The sequence below is a fragment of the Acanthopagrus latus genome, chromosome 6 (assembly GCF_904848185.1).
Source record: "Acanthopagrus latus isolate v.2019 chromosome 6, fAcaLat1.1, whole genome shotgun sequence".
NCBI lineage: Eukaryota > Metazoa > Chordata > Actinopteri > Spariformes > Sparidae > Acanthopagrus > Acanthopagrus latus.
Window position 1 is genome coordinate 4,352,180 of NC_051044.1, and position 22,543 is coordinate 4,374,722.

At 40.0% G+C, this 22,543-nt stretch overlaps 1 protein-coding gene across 17 annotated transcripts in view; it reads left to right on the forward strand.

The window, feature by feature from the left end:
* The window catches only part of ptprt (protein tyrosine phosphatase receptor type T), a 311,154-nt gene that overhangs the window by 181,323 nt on the left and 107,288 nt on the right, over nucleotides 1-22,543 (forward strand). For 9 of the 17 annotated variants that reach the window (XM_037099888.1, XM_037099891.1, XM_037099886.1 and 6 more), the window contains 2 exons: nucleotides 6,752-6,788; nucleotides 9,889-9,945. In XM_037099888.1, the coding sequence (XP_036955783.1) occupies nucleotides 6,752-6,788; nucleotides 9,889-9,945 (94 nt within the window). The remainder of the gene's footprint in view (nucleotides 1-6,751; nucleotides 6,789-9,888; nucleotides 9,946-22,543) is intronic. The other 8 variants (XM_037099893.1, XM_037099898.1, XM_037099901.1 and 5 more) reach the window with 2 other exon arrangements.

Sequence of the window (22,543 nt, forward strand, 5' to 3'; positions counted from 1 at the left end):
TATCTCCATTATATAGTGTTGCAGGAAGGCTATTTGAAAGTGATATTTTGTCAATCAAGGATTTAAGTTATCTGCAGTTCTCACAAAGTCCTGTAATTTGTTTAATTTCTTTGCTGTCAGTCATTCTGTGGGAGTAGGTGTCACTTTTTCTTTTTTCTCTCAAGCAGCGGACGTCTCATTTTGGAAAGACGCTGCTCATTTACATTTTAGAGGACTTGGCTGGTTTGTTGTAGTTTGATCTCATGGATGAAAGTCTGTTTCTCATTCTCTCCCTGTCTTGGATAATCCTGTATGTTTTTTTTTTTCCTCCCTCTGAGCTCCACCTGTCCATCAAGGAGAACGTCTCTCCTCCCTCTTTCTCTTTCATTTCCTGTCACTCTCTCTCTTGACAACATTTAGGAGAAATTGTTCTCTCAATCCACCCACTCTCCATCTCTTCATTGCTCACTGCTGTTGCCTCGGTCTCTCTAATAGGAAAAAAAATCCCACTACCTTCTCTCTCTCTTTTCTGTTTTCTTTTCCTCGATTTAATTTCCCTCTGCATTTCTTTGTCCCACTCTTCATCCCCCTCATCTTGTCCTCCTCTGCCCTTATTTAACTTCTTTCTACAGCTCTCTTTCCAGCCCGTTTTCCTTCTCTCCATCCCCGTACCACGTCTTTCACTCTCGTCCTCTGCAGTCCCTCATTTCCTTGTTACCTTTCGATTTGCAATCTCCCACCTTGTCTATTTTTTATTTCCTCCCCCTCTCTTTTTATTTCCATCATTCTCACCTCATATTATCTAACCCTTTTTTTTCCTTTCCCTTCTTCCTTTTGCCTTCTTTTTGTTTCTTTACATTACCACCTGTTTCACTTGCCCTCCAATAAACCCTTCCCTCCCCCTCTCCTTTTCATTCTGTAATGTTCTCCTTGTCCTCCTACCTCTGTTGTTACTTTCACATTCCTCTTTTTCTGCCATTTTCTTTAATTCCCCCCTCCTTTTTTTCTCTCCCTCCCTTCTTCCCTCCATCTTAACCCTCTCTCTCCCCCCTCTGGGGTGACATCAGTCTGATGCCAGTCTCTCATCTCCCATCATTGTGCCAATTAGTCGACGCTCTGCACATTAAAACTGCTCACCAACGGCAATCTTGATCTCTCCCTCGATGTCGTGTGATGTCACACACACACACACAGACACACACACACACACATATACACACATATATACACACACACCACCCACATTAAAAGAAAACACACTATCACACACAGACAGGAATAAAGTGCCTGGGGCTGTAAGTAAGAGAAGTAAGAGCAAGAGTGATCGGGGACTTTGGGATGAGGAAGGATAGAGGGAGGGGGAATAAAAGTCTAAAAAGAGTGAAAGAGACATTAAAGAAGATATAATACTAGAGGCAAAGATGGAGGCCAGCAGGGCTGAAGAGAAATAGTGGGAGAGGAAAGAGAGAAATGGAGGACACGATTTTCAGAGTGAAATCCAGAAATCCCAGAAATGAAGGATAACAGTGGGCGTGAGAAACTCGATATGCCGCTATGATGTTTCATAATGAGAATATAGGCTGTTTGGCAGGCTCCTTAGTTCAGTTGAGGAAAATATTAAGGCTGCAGAATAAAATGATATTTAAATGAACAGTGTTCACTGGTCTGTGGCAGCAGTTTCGAAGAGGCCCTTTCCTGTTTCATTACAAAACCAGGTCCATAAAGAAATGGTGCCCCCAGTTTGGCGAGGAAGAACTTGCCTGACAGGAGCACTTACCTTTTCGCCAACCATCACAGGCTCCCTGCAGCCATGTCTCGTGTTCAAGTGTCAACATACCTCCAGCCTGTTACCTCTATCAGTTCAGCCTTGTCCCGAATGGTGTCACAATTTAAATTCTAAATTCAAAATCAATCAAATGAGCTTTCAGGTTTGATCCTCAAATTCAACGGCGGTAACGGCGATACCACCTGTGGCTGTAGCTCCAAACGCTCATCCTGTCTGCACAAAGATGATCAACTGGTGCCAAAAGTATCAGTGGCAATGTTGGAGATATTTCAGAAATCCTTTATTGATTTCTTCTCTTAGAAGAGGGTTTTACTCGTGGGGGAACAACTGAGCTGAACTGACTCATTTCTGGAGATCCTTTATTGATTTGCTTAGTAAGAGGGTTTACTTGGGGCAGGTTTGAGAAACTGAAATCTGTAACAAACTGAATTTCCAACACAACACCGATTTAGAGCAACAAAACTTTATGACTGAAGTTTTTCCTTATATTAGAATACCAGATGGGCTGTCAGCTCCATGTGATGCACTTGAAGTGTGTTCAACTTATTCCTTCAAACTCAACTTCTATATTCTGTTTATCGTTGAATCCCTGAAGGGTAGTGGTTTGGGTTCAACTCAAATATTATTTGAACGTGTCTAACCCTTACCCGCAGAAAACCACCAGCGTAAAGTCAAGTTGTTGTTGGAAAATACTCCATGTAAATGACAGTTGTCAGGGCTTAAAACCAATGATCTGCTGATCTCTGCAAATCCAGATGTCAATATCTAACAATAGCGTAGCCATCAGCTTAATAAAAAACAAATCGAACATCGAATCAAATTGTGATCTTAGAAAGTTGAATCGAGTCCTACAATTCAGGGAAGATACATGGGAGCACGTAAGAGGAGATGGACAGATGATGAAACTGGGAAACTGAAGGAGGAGGGAGGGAAGACACACGAGTATAGAGGAGAGGGAGAATTGTTAGAGGAGGAGGAAGACGAGGAGAAATGGGGCAAGAAATGGCACGAAACAAAAGGAAACGGTGGCACACGTGGAAAAACATGCCCTCCCGCTCAGTGAAAAATGCAGCCAGACACCTTCTTGACAAGTAAAAAGCCTCAGGGGTTGGCCAAGGTACTCTGACAATCAACGTCATTCACACACACATTCACCCACACACACGCCAAACCGAGCGAGCCTTGGAGTGCATATTTTGGAGGTTGTTGGATAGACATAGAGAGAGATTTTACCAACTGACAGTTGATGTCAATCAAGATGCACTCATCTGACTCAGAAAATCCCTGAATGCACTTTTATTCTGTGTGTGTGGGGAAAGGACACATATTTCTGCTTGCATTTGGTTTGTGGTTGGGAAGGTTGTAATTTGTGCACACACATATGTACGTACATGTTACAGATGGACTTTAACATCAGCTTAAGTCCAACTAAAATGTGAAGAAACAAATAAATGAGAAACACAGATAGTTGGAAAAAAAAGAGTGTGTGAGAGTTGCAGTAAAAAAAAAAAAAAGTTGTAGTTGTTACCCTGGCTACCCTGGGTTGCCTGGGAACCTCAGCAGCCAATCACAGCATCTAGAAGTCGGACAGAAAACCCACATGGTTGGAAATCCCGCCTGTCAGTCAGAACACTGACCCAACCAACTGTTTGGTGGTGAGACGGAAAGAGAGAGAGAGAGGGAAGATGGGAAGATAAATAGATGGAGAGAGAGAGCACTCACCCACACAGCAGCTGCATCTCCTATACACACTTAGTATTCTTGTCAGGCTTGACAAAGTTAACTACTACACACACAGAGACACACACACTGTGTCTCCAGTGTCTCCACCATAAACAACCCCAACCCCCCCTCATCTCGCAGCCTCTCTGGATAGAGGCAGGGCAATAAATTGGCCTTACATTTATTAACTTTGCTTCTAGCAACCTCCTGAGGTTTAGCCCATTAGCATGAGTGAAGATGAGGCAGCGCTTCTATTCACAGTGACTGTGAATCCAGAACAGCCGGGCCTCTAAATGGGCCGTAAACAGGCGCGATAGGGCCAATTTCTAGAAAACACAAGTCACTGCTGCTCATTCAACTGATCTTATCCCCGTGGTGGCTGTTTGTAGGAGAAACACCACACTGAGGACGAGCTCTGCCCTAATGATAGGCCGTTAAAAGAAGTAGAAACATTTAAGAAAGCGTTCAGGGCAGAGTTCCTATCCTGACTTTATCCCAGTGGATATTCATCACAAAAACAAATGTTTTCATGGAAGGAAACTCTTAGATATGGTCAATTAACTCTCTCCTAAAGTTTGATGTAATTCTTTGATGATGTCTGTTTAGGTAAATTGTGTCAGTAGTTCACTATGGAGCATCAATATGGAGCGTCTCTTTAACAACAGTGCAGTAATTGATGTGGAATCAGTCTATTAAAATGAAACATTTGAAGTCCAGTCATTACATGACATTCTTGGTCGTCAGTGACAAGATATTGACAATAACCATGATATTACTCAAATGAAGTATTGATATTAAAGAGTACACGTATGATACAGTTGTGGGAGTAATCCAGCAAAGTTGTCCAGCCTTGTGCATCTGTGCAGTGGTGCAGTTCCTTTATTCACTGACCATCGCATCTAAACCACACCTGGAGCTTTCCATAGTTCTGCATAGGATGCTAATTGGTTAAACCACTGAGTGTTTGGCCACAAGCGCACAGCATGAAGCCTGGCAAGATGGATTTGCGTGCTAACATGTATTCATTCTGGTTTTTTCAGTTACTTGGCGGCTACAGTGAGAAACCAATGAGGGAAACAGAAAAAGACAATCAAGCTGATAGGCAGCGAGATATTTAGTCAGTCCTACAGACAAACAGACAGATAGAGACAGACGGAAAGCAGACAGAGATGCAGTAGAAACAGGTGTGTTTAGTCTTGTGGAGAGATCCAACTGAGAGGCTCAAACCATCCATCATCCAGTAACATTCGTCTTCCCTGCTCTTTAACTTCATTATTCAGCTCACACACACACACACACACCCATAGAGAGGGACAGGTGCATCACAATGCAGACACAAGCACATGAAAGTGACAATAGCGAACATTTTGGCATTCAAACAGAAATGGTCCTTTCTCCTGTTGTGCTCATCATTATAGCTTCTTTCCTTGCTGTGACTGATCACACAAAGTGAAAACACAAGGTGGTAAAAAAACAAAAATACAGGTAACATATCATCATCATCATCAACATCATCAGCACACCCACCCAACTGATTTGAGTCCAGGGGTCCAGGGCAGAGAAGCTTAGTTAACATGATAAGGGGTGGTAGACCAGGACCAGAGGTAGAGCAGGCAAAACAGAAGGGGTTAGTGACAAACCGCACCAAATATGAGAATACTTTGGAAACATAGTCTGTATTGAAGGTTTCAGTTGTTTAAAAAGATTTTGAGGGAAATAAATGTACATGGGCAGTACCTTGGGAGTGATTGTGTTCAACTGCTGAAGTGACAGGCGTCAATGTCGGCAGCCGCTGTAGTAATCGTCTTTGATGAAGACAAATGGGCCAACACGTGAAGGAGGCCAATCTCTGTATGACAATTGGGTTAGACACGTACACTTTCTGGTGACAGCACATTATGGAGGGAAAGACTGGAGCAGTGAAGGAATGAAAAGAGCTGGAATAAAGAAAAGTCCTCGCCTCTTCAAGTGGTGACAGTCCATCAGAAAAGAAGTGACAGGGACGGTGGAACCACAGGAACGTGAAGTGTGAGAAACAGAAAAGGAGGGCACTGGAAGCCCATATAGGCTTGACAGATTGAACAGTAGTGGGTATAGATAGAGACAAGGAAGGAGAGAGGTGTTTTGACCTGTCCTGTTGGTGCTAATTTGTTGATTCACAAACGTCAAAGTCGAAAGATGTCTAGACATGTCCAGTTTTGAGATTATGATCAAGATAAATTGTAGTATTTAAAACAACATTTTGGCAGATTGGATTTGAAAATACTTCAGTAATAGGCTTAAAAAGTCGGTCGGGAAAAAAAAAAAAAAAACATGCGTTGTATTCTGTTTTTTCTCACCTAGATTCTATTTTCACAGCAGCAGCTGAGCCCTGTGTGGAAAAGGCTTGTCGTTTAACATTATGAAGCCAATTTAAACTATTAAAACCAACGTGGTACCAAATGATTTCACTCAGGTGCACTTACAAGCTTTTACGGAATTTAGACACAAGTAGGCCTACATTAAATAGGAGTGGTCACATCATAATTAGTGCATTTACAGGAGGGACATAATGCCAGAGAACATTTCTGTGTCTCTCTCTTGTGTTTCCGTGCAGAGCATGTCTGAATGTCAGTAGATGGGTTGCGTAGAGTTGGTGTTTGGACAAAGACAAAGATCCCTGTGCAAAATGCTGGACAAGTTAAGTCTACGTGTGGGAAACGCTAATTCAAGGACACGCAGTTATCTGATGCTTGCGTTATAAACAGCATTCCAATGCAAGAAAATACAAAATTTACATAATCCTTTTAACAGCATCTATGTCTGTTTACTGTTCGAACTGATTTACGTTCATGAATGTCAGGGAACCACAAAGAGTTTTGAAAATGATCTCTATTTGACACCATCTACGAAAGGACCCCCTGTGAGAAAGTAAAACAAGTGAGGTGTAGTAACAGATTGGATGCATTATTTCAGTAGTGAGAAAATGTAAATTAAACTCGTGAAAAATTCAAACTGGTGGCTGCCTTGAAGAAAACATAAATTATTCAGTGTAAAATGCTCAGCAATCAAAAGAGATGACAAGTCGTTGAGCGGCCAAAGCTTGAAAAAACGCTGGCACTGTCCTTCCTTTTCATCAAAGATGGCTGACCCTGCTGAAACTAAACTCTTCCAACAATTATTTAAATACTTAACTTTCTGATGGTGATTCTAGTCGAGGGATTCGTCTGACCGTCTACCTCAAGTTACCTAAACAGTCTGTCTGTCTTTGTCTCCTCTCCACAGGAAACCAAAATCAACTGTGTCCGCCTGGCTAACAAAGGTATGAGCACCCTTCCATTGACACTTCCGATGAAGACGATATATATTTATATATTCAACTTTAACTTCTTAGTCAAGTTTGTTTTGAAGAGTAATGTAATAACATGGAACCCCTAGAACAGTGTTGCATTGTGTTACAAGTATCTTAGACAAGATGAATACACACACATGGTTTAGAAACAGGTGAACCAGCAACCTTTAGCCCAGACAACCCCACATCCTAACCATGTTATCCTGCATGATTTCGTTGCATAGCATTCTCTCTCTCCCTCTCCTCTCTCCTGGTCTTTCTCTTTTATCGCCCTTTTCTATCCCGTGTTCTGCCTGTTTTTCTTCTACCCTGCTCTCTCTTTTTCCATTTCATACCGCATCCATGTTGCTCATCAGTGTATAAAGTGGAACATCAGGGCCATTACATACCGATTGACCGCCTTCATTAAACCCGATGGATGGAGGCTAAAGCGTTAGCCCCAGAACCCATTTCATCCTATTCTGTTTTGCTTTCCCCATGTCTCCCATCTTTATTTGCTGCTCATCTCCGGCAAATACACCCATTTGTGTGCCAGGCAATGTGCTTCGAAAGCTTTTCAGCTTGCTATTGATTTTCCTCACCTCGTCTTTTTCTCCATTTTATTTTTTCTTCAGCATCAAACATTGATTTGAATTTTCCTCATCTACTTTCTCTCCTCTCAGTCTCTCTCACTCTCTTATTATTTCTCGTCTGCATCAAGCATTTATTGCTCGTTTGTGCACATTTTTTCTCTTTATATCATTCTTTATTTCTTACTCTGTCCATTTCCAGGCTCTGTTTTTTTTTTTTTTGTGAGTGGAAGGTACTGTGGCTGGAGGTCTACAGTGTGAAGACACTGCTCTCTGTCTGTCTGCATGTTTGTGTGCTTGGGAAAAGACATGCTTTTAACTTTGTGGCTGTCTTCCATATGACAAAATGCTAACTTTCTTATGTAGTATTTCCAGTGTTCCCAAAAAACAAACTTTGAATCAACTTTAATGTACTTTTGGAAAGTTTTTTGATATGTGGGCAGTGTTCTGAGGCAATGCAGATGGCTAATTTTGCAAATGCCTATGACTAATTTATTTGAGATACCTGCTATCCACACACTGCAGCAGCTGATTTCAGTGATGAATGCTACTTGTCTGGTTGAGTGTGTTCTAATCAGTGAATCAGCTGTTGTACTTATTTTTGGTAAGAATAAATACCTGCAGGCAGTGAGTGAGGCAGAGTGAGGGTCAGTTATACAAGAATCTGTCAGAAGCAGAGAATCTGTTTCGTACTTGGTGTATTTTTTTATTTTCAATTTTTTATATTTTTTAACCTGGGCCCTATGCATGCATGTGTATATGAGTCATACTTACCAAAGGTTTTGGAATCGGTCCATTACATCGTCTTAGCCGGCAGCTACAACATGGCTGCTATGGCTACATGTATTCCTTTGGGGCAACTGTAACTGTCATAGCTACGTTCGTTAAAAGTGCTCGTTTTTGCCACTGACAGGCTGGTGTTGTAATTTTAAGTTTCTGACACATTACGGAAACAATTCCTACAAAGAAAAACCCTTTCGTTAAAATAATAGAATCCTTTTTGCATCCAGAAACACAAGTTTCGTTTAAGGAAAAGTCTTGCTCTGAAATCTTTTTAGGTGAGTAGTTTCAGTTCTTGCCTCATCTAGACCTGGCAGTAGACTCAAAACTCCTCTTTCCAACTCTGACTCACCTTTCCACTGTTGTCTTCCTGCAATATATCGCATCTTTCAGAGTGAAACTTCTCCTGTAACGATACGTGTTTCTAGTTACAGAAAGGATTTTATTATTTACTGTAAGCTGTTGTCTCTGTCTTGCCTTGTAAATCACAAACCCTAGCCTGTGACTGGCAAAACCAAGCACTTCTAATGGATGTACCTTACATTACATTACAAGATTACATTGCAGCTGTGTCACGGCTGCTAGCCGAGGCTGTATACTGGGCCAATTCCAAAACCTTTTGGTAAGTGTGAATCATTTACACACCAACACACGTTAAATGTAGGGCCCACGTTTAAGATACTGAAGCAGAGCAGAGCCAAAGAAGAAGGAACTGAAACAGGTCTATCCACATGTTAATCTGAGCACAAACACGTGGTTATTATCCAATCCATTTGTGGTGATAGGTCTCATTATCTACTTTACCTGCCTTGCTACCTGAAAACTTGGTTCTTTGGCTCTACCAACTGGATTTGAATAACAAATTAGATTATTTCTGCACTCTGCTTCTGAGAAATACAGATTTAGATAAAACTGTAACCCTTCTTAATTGGCTCACAGTCAACAAACACCCTTTTGCCATGAAGGCCATTCAATGTTTAAAGCGAATATGGCAATTATCTGCAGGGAAACTGAGATAGTGAGCGCCAACTTGAGCCACCTCGCTGCCTCAACATAGAAACACATTGTCAACAAATCTGATGAAAGTATTAACTGATCTGATTATTTGTCTCTGGGTGGACTGAGCCTTTGCAGCAGAACCTGGAGGCCAGATTGTATCTTTGCACCAACTTTGCCACGCCACAAAGTTCATATTTCTTGTTTTTTTTTTTCTTTCAACCATCACCTCATTTCTTTTCTCTTCCATTTCCTACTCCCTTTATTTTTATTAACCCGTCAAACCAAGCTGACAGACTCAGCAAACTCAAATGTTAACCCCCCAGCACCACATCAACATTCACTGACTCACTCTTTGGTGAAGAAACAAACATCCTCACCAGCAAACACATCTGTCTATTCCTGCTAATGGGCCAGTCAAGATGCTCGTACCTCCTGGTAATACGACCAGTCATGCCCCAGTTCACATCTTGAGTGCTAGTTGTCCTATTGATCTTAATGTTCTAGTGCTATTCTCACCACTGCAATTTCTCTCCTCTAAGACAGATTGTGCAATTGAAACAAGGGAGATCTAAACCTTGATGAAATGGATAAAGAAACCTTTACGTCTTTTTTTCTTAGACTTTTGTCTTCTTTCTTTTTCCTTTTTTTGTTGTTGTTTGTTTTTTCTCTCTTCCCTCTCTTTCTCATGCTTTCCGGCGGGGACGTGCGGCCCTTGGCCTTAGTGGTAATAGGTAGGGGACAAATAACAACGCCGTACATTCTAGTCATCCCAAGCGAAGGTGATTATTGCTTTATAGGCAGAATATTTTCTTCCCTATGTTATATTTTTTCATCACAGTACAACCATAAACACGACACGAACCCTGTTTCATTTCGGTTGTCCCCTGCCCTCCCCTCCTTTTTCTCCTGCCGTTGTTTCTTGACTTTTCTCTGTTTTTGCTCTTTGGTTTATGTCTTTCCTTCTCATCGCCATCTTACTGCATTTGTTTGCATGTCTGCTCCGCTTCGAGTGTCGCTGGCTGTTTGAACCGCCTCTCTCTGTCTTGCATCCACACACACACACACACACACACACACACACACACACACACAGACAAACACCAGTGATGCTGCTGTATCCTTGCACACACACACTCAGACACACCATTGAGAGCCACCATGCAACTCCCATCCTACAAACAAAGACAACATAACTTAATTCAGACATTATAAAACAGTTTGCTCACACGCGACTAGGAATCATTAATTTACTACTTGAAAAAAAAATAGCCAGACTTACCATTGAAATGTTAGATGACAGGTCTGTGATAAAATTCAGGGGGATTTAAAACAAGACCTTGGGCTTTTAGCTGCTACTGCTGCCGATGCTGTGCAGTCTGTCACTCAAATGTGAAAAAAGCATCTCTTTACTTTTATCCAAAATTGTGATCACCAAAATCCTGATGCCCAGAATCGATTACATCTGTAGCAGTAAGAACTATCATAGACAACTAATGGGAAATTTAAGTGTTAGGAGTTCCATAAATAAATACATTTTAAAAAGTAGCATCCTGGAGAAAGTCAGTCCATTGTTGAGTCTTATCATCAAGTCATCAAATACTGACCCTTACCCGAGCAGCCGACCCAATGCCTCAGTGTTTGACGATCTGAGAGTGAGACTCAACAATCAGTTATTTTTTTGCAGGAAGTTTTGTTGCTTCAGGCTTTATTCTTGGTCCTACATGGTCTCCTAACTGCTTCCCATTCCTGATGCAGCAGCACCTTTTGCTCTGTCTAAATTTATGCGAGTGATGCATATTTAAAAGCCTAAATATTTGGGCAGAAAACATTATTAGCAACATTAGACTTTGACTTATTATCTACAACGCAATAGACTTATATTTGAAGGGAAAGACTAAAAGTCAGACAAGAAGAAACAGATGAGAGCCACCAACTAAATTAGTCTATGGATCTTTGTTACTCTGCGATGAAATGATAGTTAAGGTTACAATAAACAAGGTTCAACTGTTAGTGTTCTTTCATCCCAACATGACAAAAAATATTCCAGATAGTGTACGATTTGACAGAAACAGGACATGGTTGAAGATGATGAAAAGGTTAGGCTTACCTTTTTCCATTTACACATTTATGATATTATGCTAGTACTGCTGTTTTAAACCTATTTTAATATTACCTACATCAGTATTGTGGTCACATTTATCTCAACTGTTGAGGTGCAATATTCTCAAATATATATATATATATATCTGGTTGCTGATATAGTGGATTAGTTTCAAAGGTGTTTGGTTTAGATTGATCCCTAAACTGAACACCCTCAATCTAAAGAACACCATCTTCTACTGATCACTGATGATGCCACTTCCCTTCAAACACAACCCCCACACCCGGCAACTCACTGCATACAATCATGCTTCCATTTAGTCCCTGGCATTTGTTGTGACCATCAAATATACATACCTACGACTGTGTGTCACACTCACAGACTTACTAAAGTATTTGAACTATTGTAAAAGGGGGTACAAGGACTCTGAACCAACCAGCAATTTTCTGCCTTCACGATCATTTAAAAGATGTGGCGTTGAAAGAAAATATATCTCTTTATTTCTCGGTGATCATCATCAGAATATTTCAAAACCAATGTCTTTGTCAGCAGTGCTGCATTTGAATGAATAGATAGGTTACATTCCAAAGAAAGATATCCTACCCTTGAAAGATTTTGACACCAATTACTGTGTGTTATCAATACTTGATATAAAGAAAAATCTAATATTTGATATTATTGAAGGTTTAAGCTAGGATGAAACCTCATGGGAATAATACATTACAGTCAAAAAATGCTTTATAGTGAAACTGTTTGATGCATTGCTCTTTTTAATATACCTTAGTTCTTCCAAATCCTATCCTCCTTGCTTGATAAAAACACAGGAGCTAAACATTGTTTACTGAAGTGGATTTTATTTTGAAATGCAGAGACGTGACAGCAGAATATGAATGTCATTCAACGATACAACAATCAAAATGTTGAAGCGAACAATAGGGACACAACAGGGAATCAGTCAATAGCAAGCACAGTCGTAAACTGCTGTCGCAGTTCTTTGTCAGGAATATGAGATGACTTCACATGAATACAATAACACGTATTGTCCTGAGGGAAATTGAGGTTCCAAGGCCCAACAGAAAGAAGTATGCATATCATGCACAACGGCGAACACTATTGAAATTTTAAATTGAATAAACATAGATTGCATTCATATCAAGAGCGGTTGCTTTCCTCAATGCAAATGAAAGCAGAAAAACCTCTCGGTACATTAAAATGGCATTTCATTTCAATGCTGAACATCACACAGTTACTTCTCAACACTTATTACTTTTACAAATGGACATGTCATACATTATCCATCATGGATAATAAATTATCAGAAAAAAGACATGTATTATGGAGGCAACGCTGATAGTTCAATGTATCAAACTACAATAAGTCTGTGAGCAACGTACAACACTGTGATGTATCTGTTTACCTTCATCCAGTCTGTATTACCTGTGTTCACTTACTCACATTGTCATTCAGCACTTAACAGCTTAGCCAGTGACAAAAGCAAGCTAACTAACTGCTTGATATTGTCTCAGAAGACTAAACAACAACATGAATTGTTCGACTTTGACACTGTTTCCGGGCCGAGATTGGCTTATTTTCACATCAATCTGTTTAAACAGTCAGAAAGAGGACTTGTTTGGAACTGTTTTCATCCTCGGCAGTTAGCGCATATTCTCCTACATACAACATTTATAGTTTCTAAAAGTTTTCAAGGTCCAGCGTGTAGGATTTAGTGGCATCTAGTAGTGTGGACGTGTTCCTGGAGCATCATAATTATGTTACATAATACATAATATTGCTCCATTGCAACTGACCAGTCACATTTTTGTTATGTCATAGATTTGGGATTCTGGAAAGAAGACCAGAATATTGTACACGTAGGAGAAGTTTTCCTTTGAAACTTGTGTTTAACTTTATGAGATGCTAATGATTTAACCCAAACCCTTTTTTCGTAAACCTGCCAAAGTATTTTTGCTGCCTGAACCTGATTACAACATAACTAGAAAGACCCACAGTATACCTCCATCAAGGCCTAAACGTGTCGATATCTGCTATATGCACATTTTTATTTGGATCTACATCCAATTATACTCACTTAAAGATACCAGCTACTTAAACATGACTGATTTTGTTCATCAAGATCCTTACATTGTTTCCTGAGAAACATACAAACATGTTGCATGAACGCAGTGTCTTGGATTGTAAAAGAAAGTGAGAAAGAAACACTAGGATCGCTCCCTTTATCCACATCCACACCAAAAGTTCATGGGGTCTGAGATTTATCCAAGGAGATCTGCTCAGTGGTTGTTGTGTAACCTGACAAACCAACCAACCAACCAACCAACAAATGGACAGGTGCAAAAATATAGCTGCTTTTGCAGAGGTAATAATGAATACTGTATTGCCCCAAAATTCTACACTCTGGACCTTTTAAAATTGCAGTAAGCCTAACTTTGAAAATAGAAAAGATAGTAGCACAAAAGTATTAAATACCAGTTGATTATCTGGTAAATGTGAGTCCTTCAGGTCTTTTTAAACAGATTGATTTGACTGTGAGCCCTGGTTTTATATCACACCCTCTCTGTGCAGAGCCAGCCAAGTGGCAGAATTTCCACTTTCTTTAGAAATTTCAACGTGTGTGCAAAAAAAATAAGGAAAAAACGAGTTGGTGTACGTAACACAGATATGTACGGCTAATTACACGCTGCAGCTGATCTCCATTTCTGACACGAGACACAGCCACATATATATCTTGTAGACTAATTCTTTCATGTTTTGATTGGCTGAAGAGAAGTCATTTTCCAAGCTATGCCTTTTTGCCCATTGCGGCAACAGGGCAGTGGCAAGCCTACATTTATAAGTTGGACTTCTACACTGGCAGCGTCTGTATGCCCTGCACGTGTTCAGGTTCTGTGGCTCACAGGAGCATCACGCCCGCCCCCTGTCATCCATACACTGGTATTATATGTCATCCTCAATTCCCATTATCATTAGTCTTGAGGTCGATGATAATTGGTGGTGTACAGAGTCATGTTGTAACTGACTCTGGTGCTGTGCAATACTGATGCAACATGTGGCTTGCTATCTGTGTATGTGTGCACGAGTGTGCGTGACTGAACTGCAAAAGATAAACGTTGAAGGAATCATATCTGAATTATCTTCGTCATTGACCTGCACTGCTACACACACAAACACACACTGTTCTTTACAACCTGTCCTCCTCCTGTTTTCCCATCACCTGCGAGTGCTGCCTGCTTGCTGCTTAGTGAGTCAGTTTGCTCTGTGAATTTGCAACAGATTGAGTCAGACTGTTAAGGGGAAAAAAATAACTCCTCAGGGCTTTTTTTAGGTGAATATCTGGCGACAATGTGACATTTTAAGGGCACAATAGCAGTCAGCAATGGGTGAAATGCTGTTCAAGCTGCACAGGGAGCATGCAGGGTTCGACTGCAACTACAGCTGACAGAGAAATACAGATGAAGAAACCAAGAGGTATACAGAGAGAGACCTCACTCCAGAGAGGAAAAGAAATGAAACCCAAGAGAGAAGGAGAGGATCAAAAACCAAGGGAGACAGAGATTGACAGAAACTGACTTGAAGAGAGTAGAGTAAAAAAAGAGAAATCCAGCAGTGGAGGCAGACTCAAGGATTTTTTTTATTTTTTTATTTTTATTGTAGCATTGTGCATGCAGACAGGTGTACCTGCCTTGCTCTCCGCCAGACACACATTCTGGAGAATTGTTGTCTTATGCTAAATTCGCCCTTCCAACTCCGCCATGAATTTTCCATCTGCTCCACAGCACAGCGACAAAATGTTCAATTGTCCCTGCGTAAATCTTAGAGGCCGGGTCGTGAAGTACTCATCCGCATCTGGGAATAAAGGGGAGGATAGAGGGAGGGAACGACAGAAAGGAAGATAAACAATAAAGAGAGATGGACAACCAGAAAATTAGGAGATATGTGTTTAGGTGCAGAATTTCATAGTTGGGTCTTAAATGTTGTTATATAGCCAATAAATGATATCTTTGATTTGGTTGAGAAAAACAGAAGCATTGGGAGCTTTGAGACCACTTCTAATCAAAGCCTAATCATGTTCTTTCAACAAGACAAAACCTTTTTTGTGCTCAGTTTGGTCGCTATGTCCTTCAGTGTTCTGCTTCTTTTTTTTGCTCCACATACTTGCTTCTGATTAACGGTTTACTTGGACTGAATAGGCTCGATTGTTGTTATAATTTCCAGGTGCTCCACTTTAATTGACCAAATGTACAACAATTGATGCAACATTTAAAGCTGCAGTGAATAATGTTTTTGATGACGCACACAGAAATAACCTCAGTTATCAAACATTTACTAAATTGGGACATGTTGTGCTGCCTACATTCATGCTAGAACAAATACCCTCAACCTGCTTCTTTCATGAGAAGGACATTTTATTCCGACAGACGTGATATAATACATCTTGAGTTGTTACAAATACAACTTTATTCTTTGTGTTTGGAGGCTCTTACACAGTCACACATCAATAATGCTGCAGTTCCTTCTGACAGCAGAAGTCAATATAACTCATAAATGCATTAATGAATTAATTGATTGCTTAAAAACCATAGCATTTTGTCATGATTGGATACTCTCATGTCAGTTGCACAATTTAGTTGTTGGCTACAACTTTGAACTTTATAAACTCAGTTAATGATGTTTGGAACAGCTTTTTTCTCCTGTATTTGTCATAGAATGTGGTTCATTAAAACCATACTTCCTAAAAGAATATAAAATTCTGTTTGGCATAGTTATGTACGTGCTATGTATATTTTCCTTGGCATTTATGGAGAAAGCAGTGAGGTACTCTAAGGTGAAATAGTCAGTTCTTGGATGTTTTTTTTCATACTTTCAAGGCCTTTCCTCCCCGCCAGCCTACCTGCTTTTGTGGCTGTCAGCTTACAGCAGCTGTGTCCTAACACGCAATTCACTCTGGCCTTTGGCTGTGTTACCTTGTCAGAAGCAAATTCCCTTCAAGGGGGAATCAAAGTTCTATTCTGCTCAGCCTGTTTGTGTATCCCCATAATTGATTCGGTCATCATCCGACATGTTGCATTGCATTTCAGGGATTGTTTTCAGAAAATGGGTACAGCAGGGATATATAAGCTGTCATGTAGCTGTCAGCAGATCGTGATCGGAAAAGGGATGGATGACGCATTCGATATAATACACACAGTCTCAGTAACACACAACCATTACACAGACTGTCGATCATTATTTGCTATAGATTAACCTTTTTAAACAGAAGCTGTACTTTACGTTTCAGATGAGGAATGGAGCTTAATTCATAGTTTGATGCAATAGCAGTCATCAATTTCAGGACACAGATTTCTTAGTATTCACTAAAAGTAACATTATATATGTGTGTGTGTGTATACATATATATATATATATATATATATATATATATATATATATATATATATATATATATATATATATATATATATATATATATATATATATATATATAGTTAACCGCCTGCCCAAACCCCAAAAAGCTCTTCCAGGAGCAGGCAGATGATGAGGCATTTAAGTTGTTTTTCATTCTTAAAAGCTCTAAAGTACTTAGTAAACGGAGTCCTGCTGACCTTAACACTAATGTCAACATTGATGGCAATGGTGTGTGTGTGTGTGTGTGTGTGTGTGTGTGTGTGTGTGTGTGTGTGTGTGTGTGTGTGTGTGTGAGGGGAGGGGGGTAGGACCCATTAGCATTGCCCATTGTTTACCAGGTTATGGAGATGATCCATCATCATCTGACCACACACACACACACACACACTGATGCGGCAGGATAGAGTACATACAGTGCACAAAAGTATACACACACAGACACACAAAAATTCAGATTAACAGTCACATACATATATAATAATAGATACACACTCACACACACACTGCTGCAGCAGCATAGTTCAGACTAGTAATCCTGTTAAACACACTCAGCCATGCTAACCCTAATCCACAGAGGATGCTCCCTGCAGCTGCTGACAAACAATACCTAAAAACTAAACCTTGACATGAACCCCACACTAAGACACACATACACTCATAATACATTACCTGTGTAACACGTGAAATTCGAACTATTTGAATAAAGTTCATAACTTATAATTATGATAATAACGTAAACAAACACACAACAAAAGCTGCACCCACACTCGAACAGTGATCTGTGACATACACACGCATACACGCACGCACAAGAAAAGCAGCCTTTAATATGCCATTCAGGGCTGCTGCAGTGCGTTGGTAGCTAGGAGAATCAATCTACTCTCCATTTGGATGAGATTATGTTTTTAATATCTCCGGTTTTACCCATAATTCTTCCCTGATAATTTGCTCATGCTCTCCAAGTAGGAGGGGGGTGAGAGAACGAAAGAAAAAAAAATGCAGATGTATAAATAAAAGGATAGTACACTCATACACCCTCACACAGCTTGGCTCTCTTTAAGAGTACGAGAAAGTCTTAGGATGAATGCCTTTTGGACGCAATCAGTATCACGACTAACCCGATGTTGTCACAGTTATAATGGCTAACGGAGATAAAGTCGCCTTTATTTCATTTATCCTCCTTTTTATTCTGATTATATGCTGGAGGCTGCTCTCTCTTAGATATGACACAGTACCACCAAATGAGTGTATTCCAACACAATGCTTGAGCTTCCCGGGATTTATGTAAAATAAATTCCACCTGCATGAAAATAATTCTCAACATAATGGTGTTTAACATCTCCAAGCAGAAAAATAAGAGCCAGACATGCCTCATGGGTGATTCTTTTGTATGAACGTACTTGATAGCGTTGTTGAGTATGATTAAATAAAGCAGCACCTGTAATACTTCATGGTTACTGCTGAGGGGAAATACTCGAACAGTATATCAATGTCCCTCCAAAACTCCCATGTCAGTGATGCCGAACTAAAATGAATACTTGAATGAAGACGTGAAGTCATCAAACACTATCCATGTATCTCTGCTTTACCTCAAGCATTGATTTCAACAGTGCAGTAAATTACAAGATCTGCTTTGGTGCCAATTTGAATTGTACAATATTCTAAGGTGCTATCATAGCAAATGAACATTTCATTAGGCAAACTAATCTACCGTGTTTTGTTAATATCAGTAAGCATGAGTTGTAGCTTTGCGGCTTGGCATCCTAACATATTTATGAATTGAAGAGTTGGTATGTGTGTTTATATTCCCAGTAGCCACCAATAGATACTCTGTTGTCCATGCCTGCAGTATTCCTCCGGGTAACAGAGCCTATCATTGTGAAGGCCAAGTGGTTGTGAATTCTGGCATCTACAGAGACAAGCAGTTATACCTCTCAGATCGATAAGGCATGTCTTTCTCATGGGAGGACTTTAAAGGGGAAAAAAAAGAATTTAAGACCCTCTTTAAGCCATTATCTTGCAGCCCACTTCCACTCTTTTCTCTGTGAGGCGCTTCTGCACCACATAAACAGATGAGCAGTTTTGGGTTAAGCATAATATTTGATCGATCAACACAAACACAAGCACTCACTCACACACACACACACACACACACACACACACACACACACACACACACACACACACACACACCTATATATATATGAGAAAGTACATTTCAGTTATTTTTCAAAGTCATCATTTTTTTTGTTTTCAAGACAATTTATTACACGTTTAAACCCACTTTCTCTCTTATCTTAATGTTTCTGGTCATGTATTTGGTTACCCATGGCAACACTGAGCGTTACAAGCCGACGAGGGCAAGTGTCAGAGTAGACCTTTTCATCTTCACGTGTAAAGAGTAATAATCTTGAGTAATTTTGAACTCTTTTTGATCACTGGAGAAATGAAAAATGGCTATAACTACATATATTTCTCAAGTCCAAACCTTTTAGTGTGATGGTTAGATTTCTCCCACATTTCACAGTAGTAACAGCTAATGGCTGCTACTGACACATTAGCAGAAGAGGTAAAATGAAGTAAAACTAGTTGACTCCTCCACCTGCTCATGGTTTGACTGCATGTGGTTAAAAACAGCACCTTGTAAGACAGCGAATAAATAAATCTGTGTTTGATTGGACGATAGAATTAAAACTTGAAAGGCAAGATACTGGACTTAAGGCTGTGTCAAGTTCAAAGGACCATTATGAAATGTTAGAGCAATATCCTGGTGGATATTCATGTTGAGAGAAGATGAGGACGTTCACCTGGTCAAACACACTCTTTAGCTATGATGCCGTTTACTGTTCCAACTGTCTTTTTTAGGGACCCGATTTGTGCCAAGAAAATAATAGCCAGGCCACCTGCCAGTACTGGTGGCAAGTCAGCAAGATGGATCCATAAATTGTACATGCTTACAAGCCACCTGTTTGATGACAGTAACAGTACAATAATAAATGAGGCCACGATGTCCTCCATATTGTGTTTGCACCACTCGCCTATCAATCCTATTTTGTTCTGACGATTTGCTTCAGCTCAACTTTTACCCCCCCGGTAATGGACACAGTCACATTAGATCACTTCTTCTCTGCTACGGTCAGAACCCTGTCAGAGTTCGTCTGATTGGCAGAGTGGCTGCCGAGCTGGCCAATCGCAATGTTAAATGGAGCTGAACCCGTCGCCAGATGGGGTCCTCTACTGTTACATCGTGAACTGTTGAACCCAATCAGCACGTGGGCCGGTGAAGTGTGAACAAATGGGGTCACACTGTAATGTGTCAGGTGATACATATTGTGGATCACTCAGGGGGGAAATTGAGGTTTAATACACCTGTGGGGTGATTACCAGGGCATAGACTACAGGGATACGTGGGAACTCGTCTCTTGCACGATCGCTCGAGGATCTCCTGTAACTATAATCCGCTTGACAGACATAGACAAGCTCAAATTTGCACACCTATACATCTTAGTTGATTATAAGGCCACAAGCTGTCAGAACGTGTCCTTTCTCGCGTTTGTTCTGATGGGACTAATGGGATAAAAAGAAGCAGGCCACACACTCACCAATGTCATGGCTGTTATGTAAAAATGACTTGGTTAAGTGAACACTAAAGAGAGCGTATTGCTCCACACCACATGGGTAAAGTTTTTAGTCGAAATATGCAAGTTCAGATGTAACTACAGTCTAATGAGAGATTCTGCATCTTTAATGGCATTGGCTCCTGTCCTGTGTCTGGCAACATACACTGAAATGTCCAGTATAATTAATTTGATTCTACTTCCAATTTATTATAATGTGCTATTTTAGTTAGCTAGTTTCTCAACCCAGTGGCCAGAATAAATGTTGGCACTGTACGTTTCTTCAAACATAAATAAACTTAACATTTTTTTATGGCACAATTTCTTTAGGTTTGGTATTCTATTTTATGTAGTGGCGGTGCTGTTCTTATGATCTGGTTAAACCAGAGGCACAAAACCAACTTGGTAAGGGTTAAGAAATTGTCATCTTTTAGCTTTGAATAATAATAGTCTAAAAGTTGTGAAGTGTAAATAGCACATAGATCTGATGATCTTGAAAGTTAGATAACGTGAGCTAGTCATTATTTCGGTTTGAAAGACGATCCCTTCATTTTTTGACTACGTACAGATACTCATGAACAGTTAACCAGGAGTTTTTTTTTTTGTTTTTTTTAAGATTCTTACTTCTGAAGTAGACATTAAACATTTAGGATCCACTGCATATCCTTTTATTCACTAGGGATTATCCAGTATATGTTGAGAATTCAGAACTTTTGAAAAAAGTACAGCACTTAAACTCCATTAAAACATCTCTTTGACATCTTATTTCCATTGAAAAACATGCATGAACAGTGGGATGCTTTTTCTACGCATTAAAGCACATGAAGATGGAGAGTGACAGGTGTGTTTTAGAATTTTTTTTTTTTTTTCAAAATTGATGTCGCTTCAAGATGGGTAAGCTGTCCGTGATCGGGTTACAAAGGCACTGAATGTGTTGTCATTGAAGGCATTCAGGCTTTTTAACAGAACATCTCGTCACTGCTGCCATTGAGGACTGCGGCAGCTATTACCAAGCGTGCCAAGGTTAGGTGCTTAAGCCGTTAGCTCCGTGGAATCCACTGCCAACCTTGTGTTGTTATTGCAGAGGGGGCGAAGATGAGAGAGACAGGGGATTAAACTGAACTCCCACGCAGCAGTATTACTCTATTAATCGGCTGTCTTTGTCTATCAAGGTTATAACAAGAGGCTGCTTGGTGCATGTCTGTGAGAGAACAGGTGCATTCATGTGTATCATCCCAGGGTCCTTTGCTTGAGGGTCTCTCATCTTTCTTTTTTTCCCCGTCTTCTTTCCCCATCAGATTGTTTCTATGTAATTCTGATTCCACCACTTTTTCTCCTTTATGTCATTCTTCCTTTTATCCTTTTAGTCCAAACATTATTTCTCATCTTTGTCGCTGATGTTTTTTCTCTTCTTCTTCTTTTCTTTTTCACGTGCTGGCTGTCTTTTGTCATTTCCTACATCTACCTTTTCTCTTCCTGTCCCATTTTGTTTATTTTTTCTTCCATGACATTAGATCCCCAGTTATTACTTTCATTATTACCCTCCCTATTTCTTTATGTTTGTATCTTTGTGTTATGTGACCTTGCTTCCATTCATCCTCCCTCGAAGAGCGGCAGTTTCATCAACAGTTGAATTAAACTACTTTTCTTTTTTTGTCGAGTAGAGCAATATGGTCATGTTCCTTTCTTGTGCATTGTTTGAGAAGGAGGGCGAATGTATTGTGCGGTTCAGATGTACAGCTCATACTCATTGTTTCGAAAAGTATTCTTGGAATGTTCCTCTTTTTCTATGTCACATGAATTACCTGCTCAATGTTGCTTGAGTTAGAAGTTTCTATTGCATTACTTTGAAAGCACTGTATCAAATTAAACAAAGTTAGTAAGTAGTGTCTTAGTATTACCAAGCAGTTTTGTGTTGATAAAGACAAAGAAAAATTACGCCAGCTGCTTAGCATTTTTCTTTTTCATAATATCTTTGGCTAAGTTTTATTGTATACATCTAAGCAAAAATCTTCAATGAGTTCTAAACAATGCAGCAATAAAACCTTTTAAACCGATACTACATGGATAACTGGAACAAAACAAAACAAAACAAAAAAAACAAGACAATATAATCCATCGTCAGAAAGCAGCTGTTCTTACGTCCTTCAGTAAGATCCAAGACTGAGATCTGTATCTTTGTCCTATGATGGTATTCGCTGGGGAACAGAGACGACTGTTGCTGTAGAGCATAAA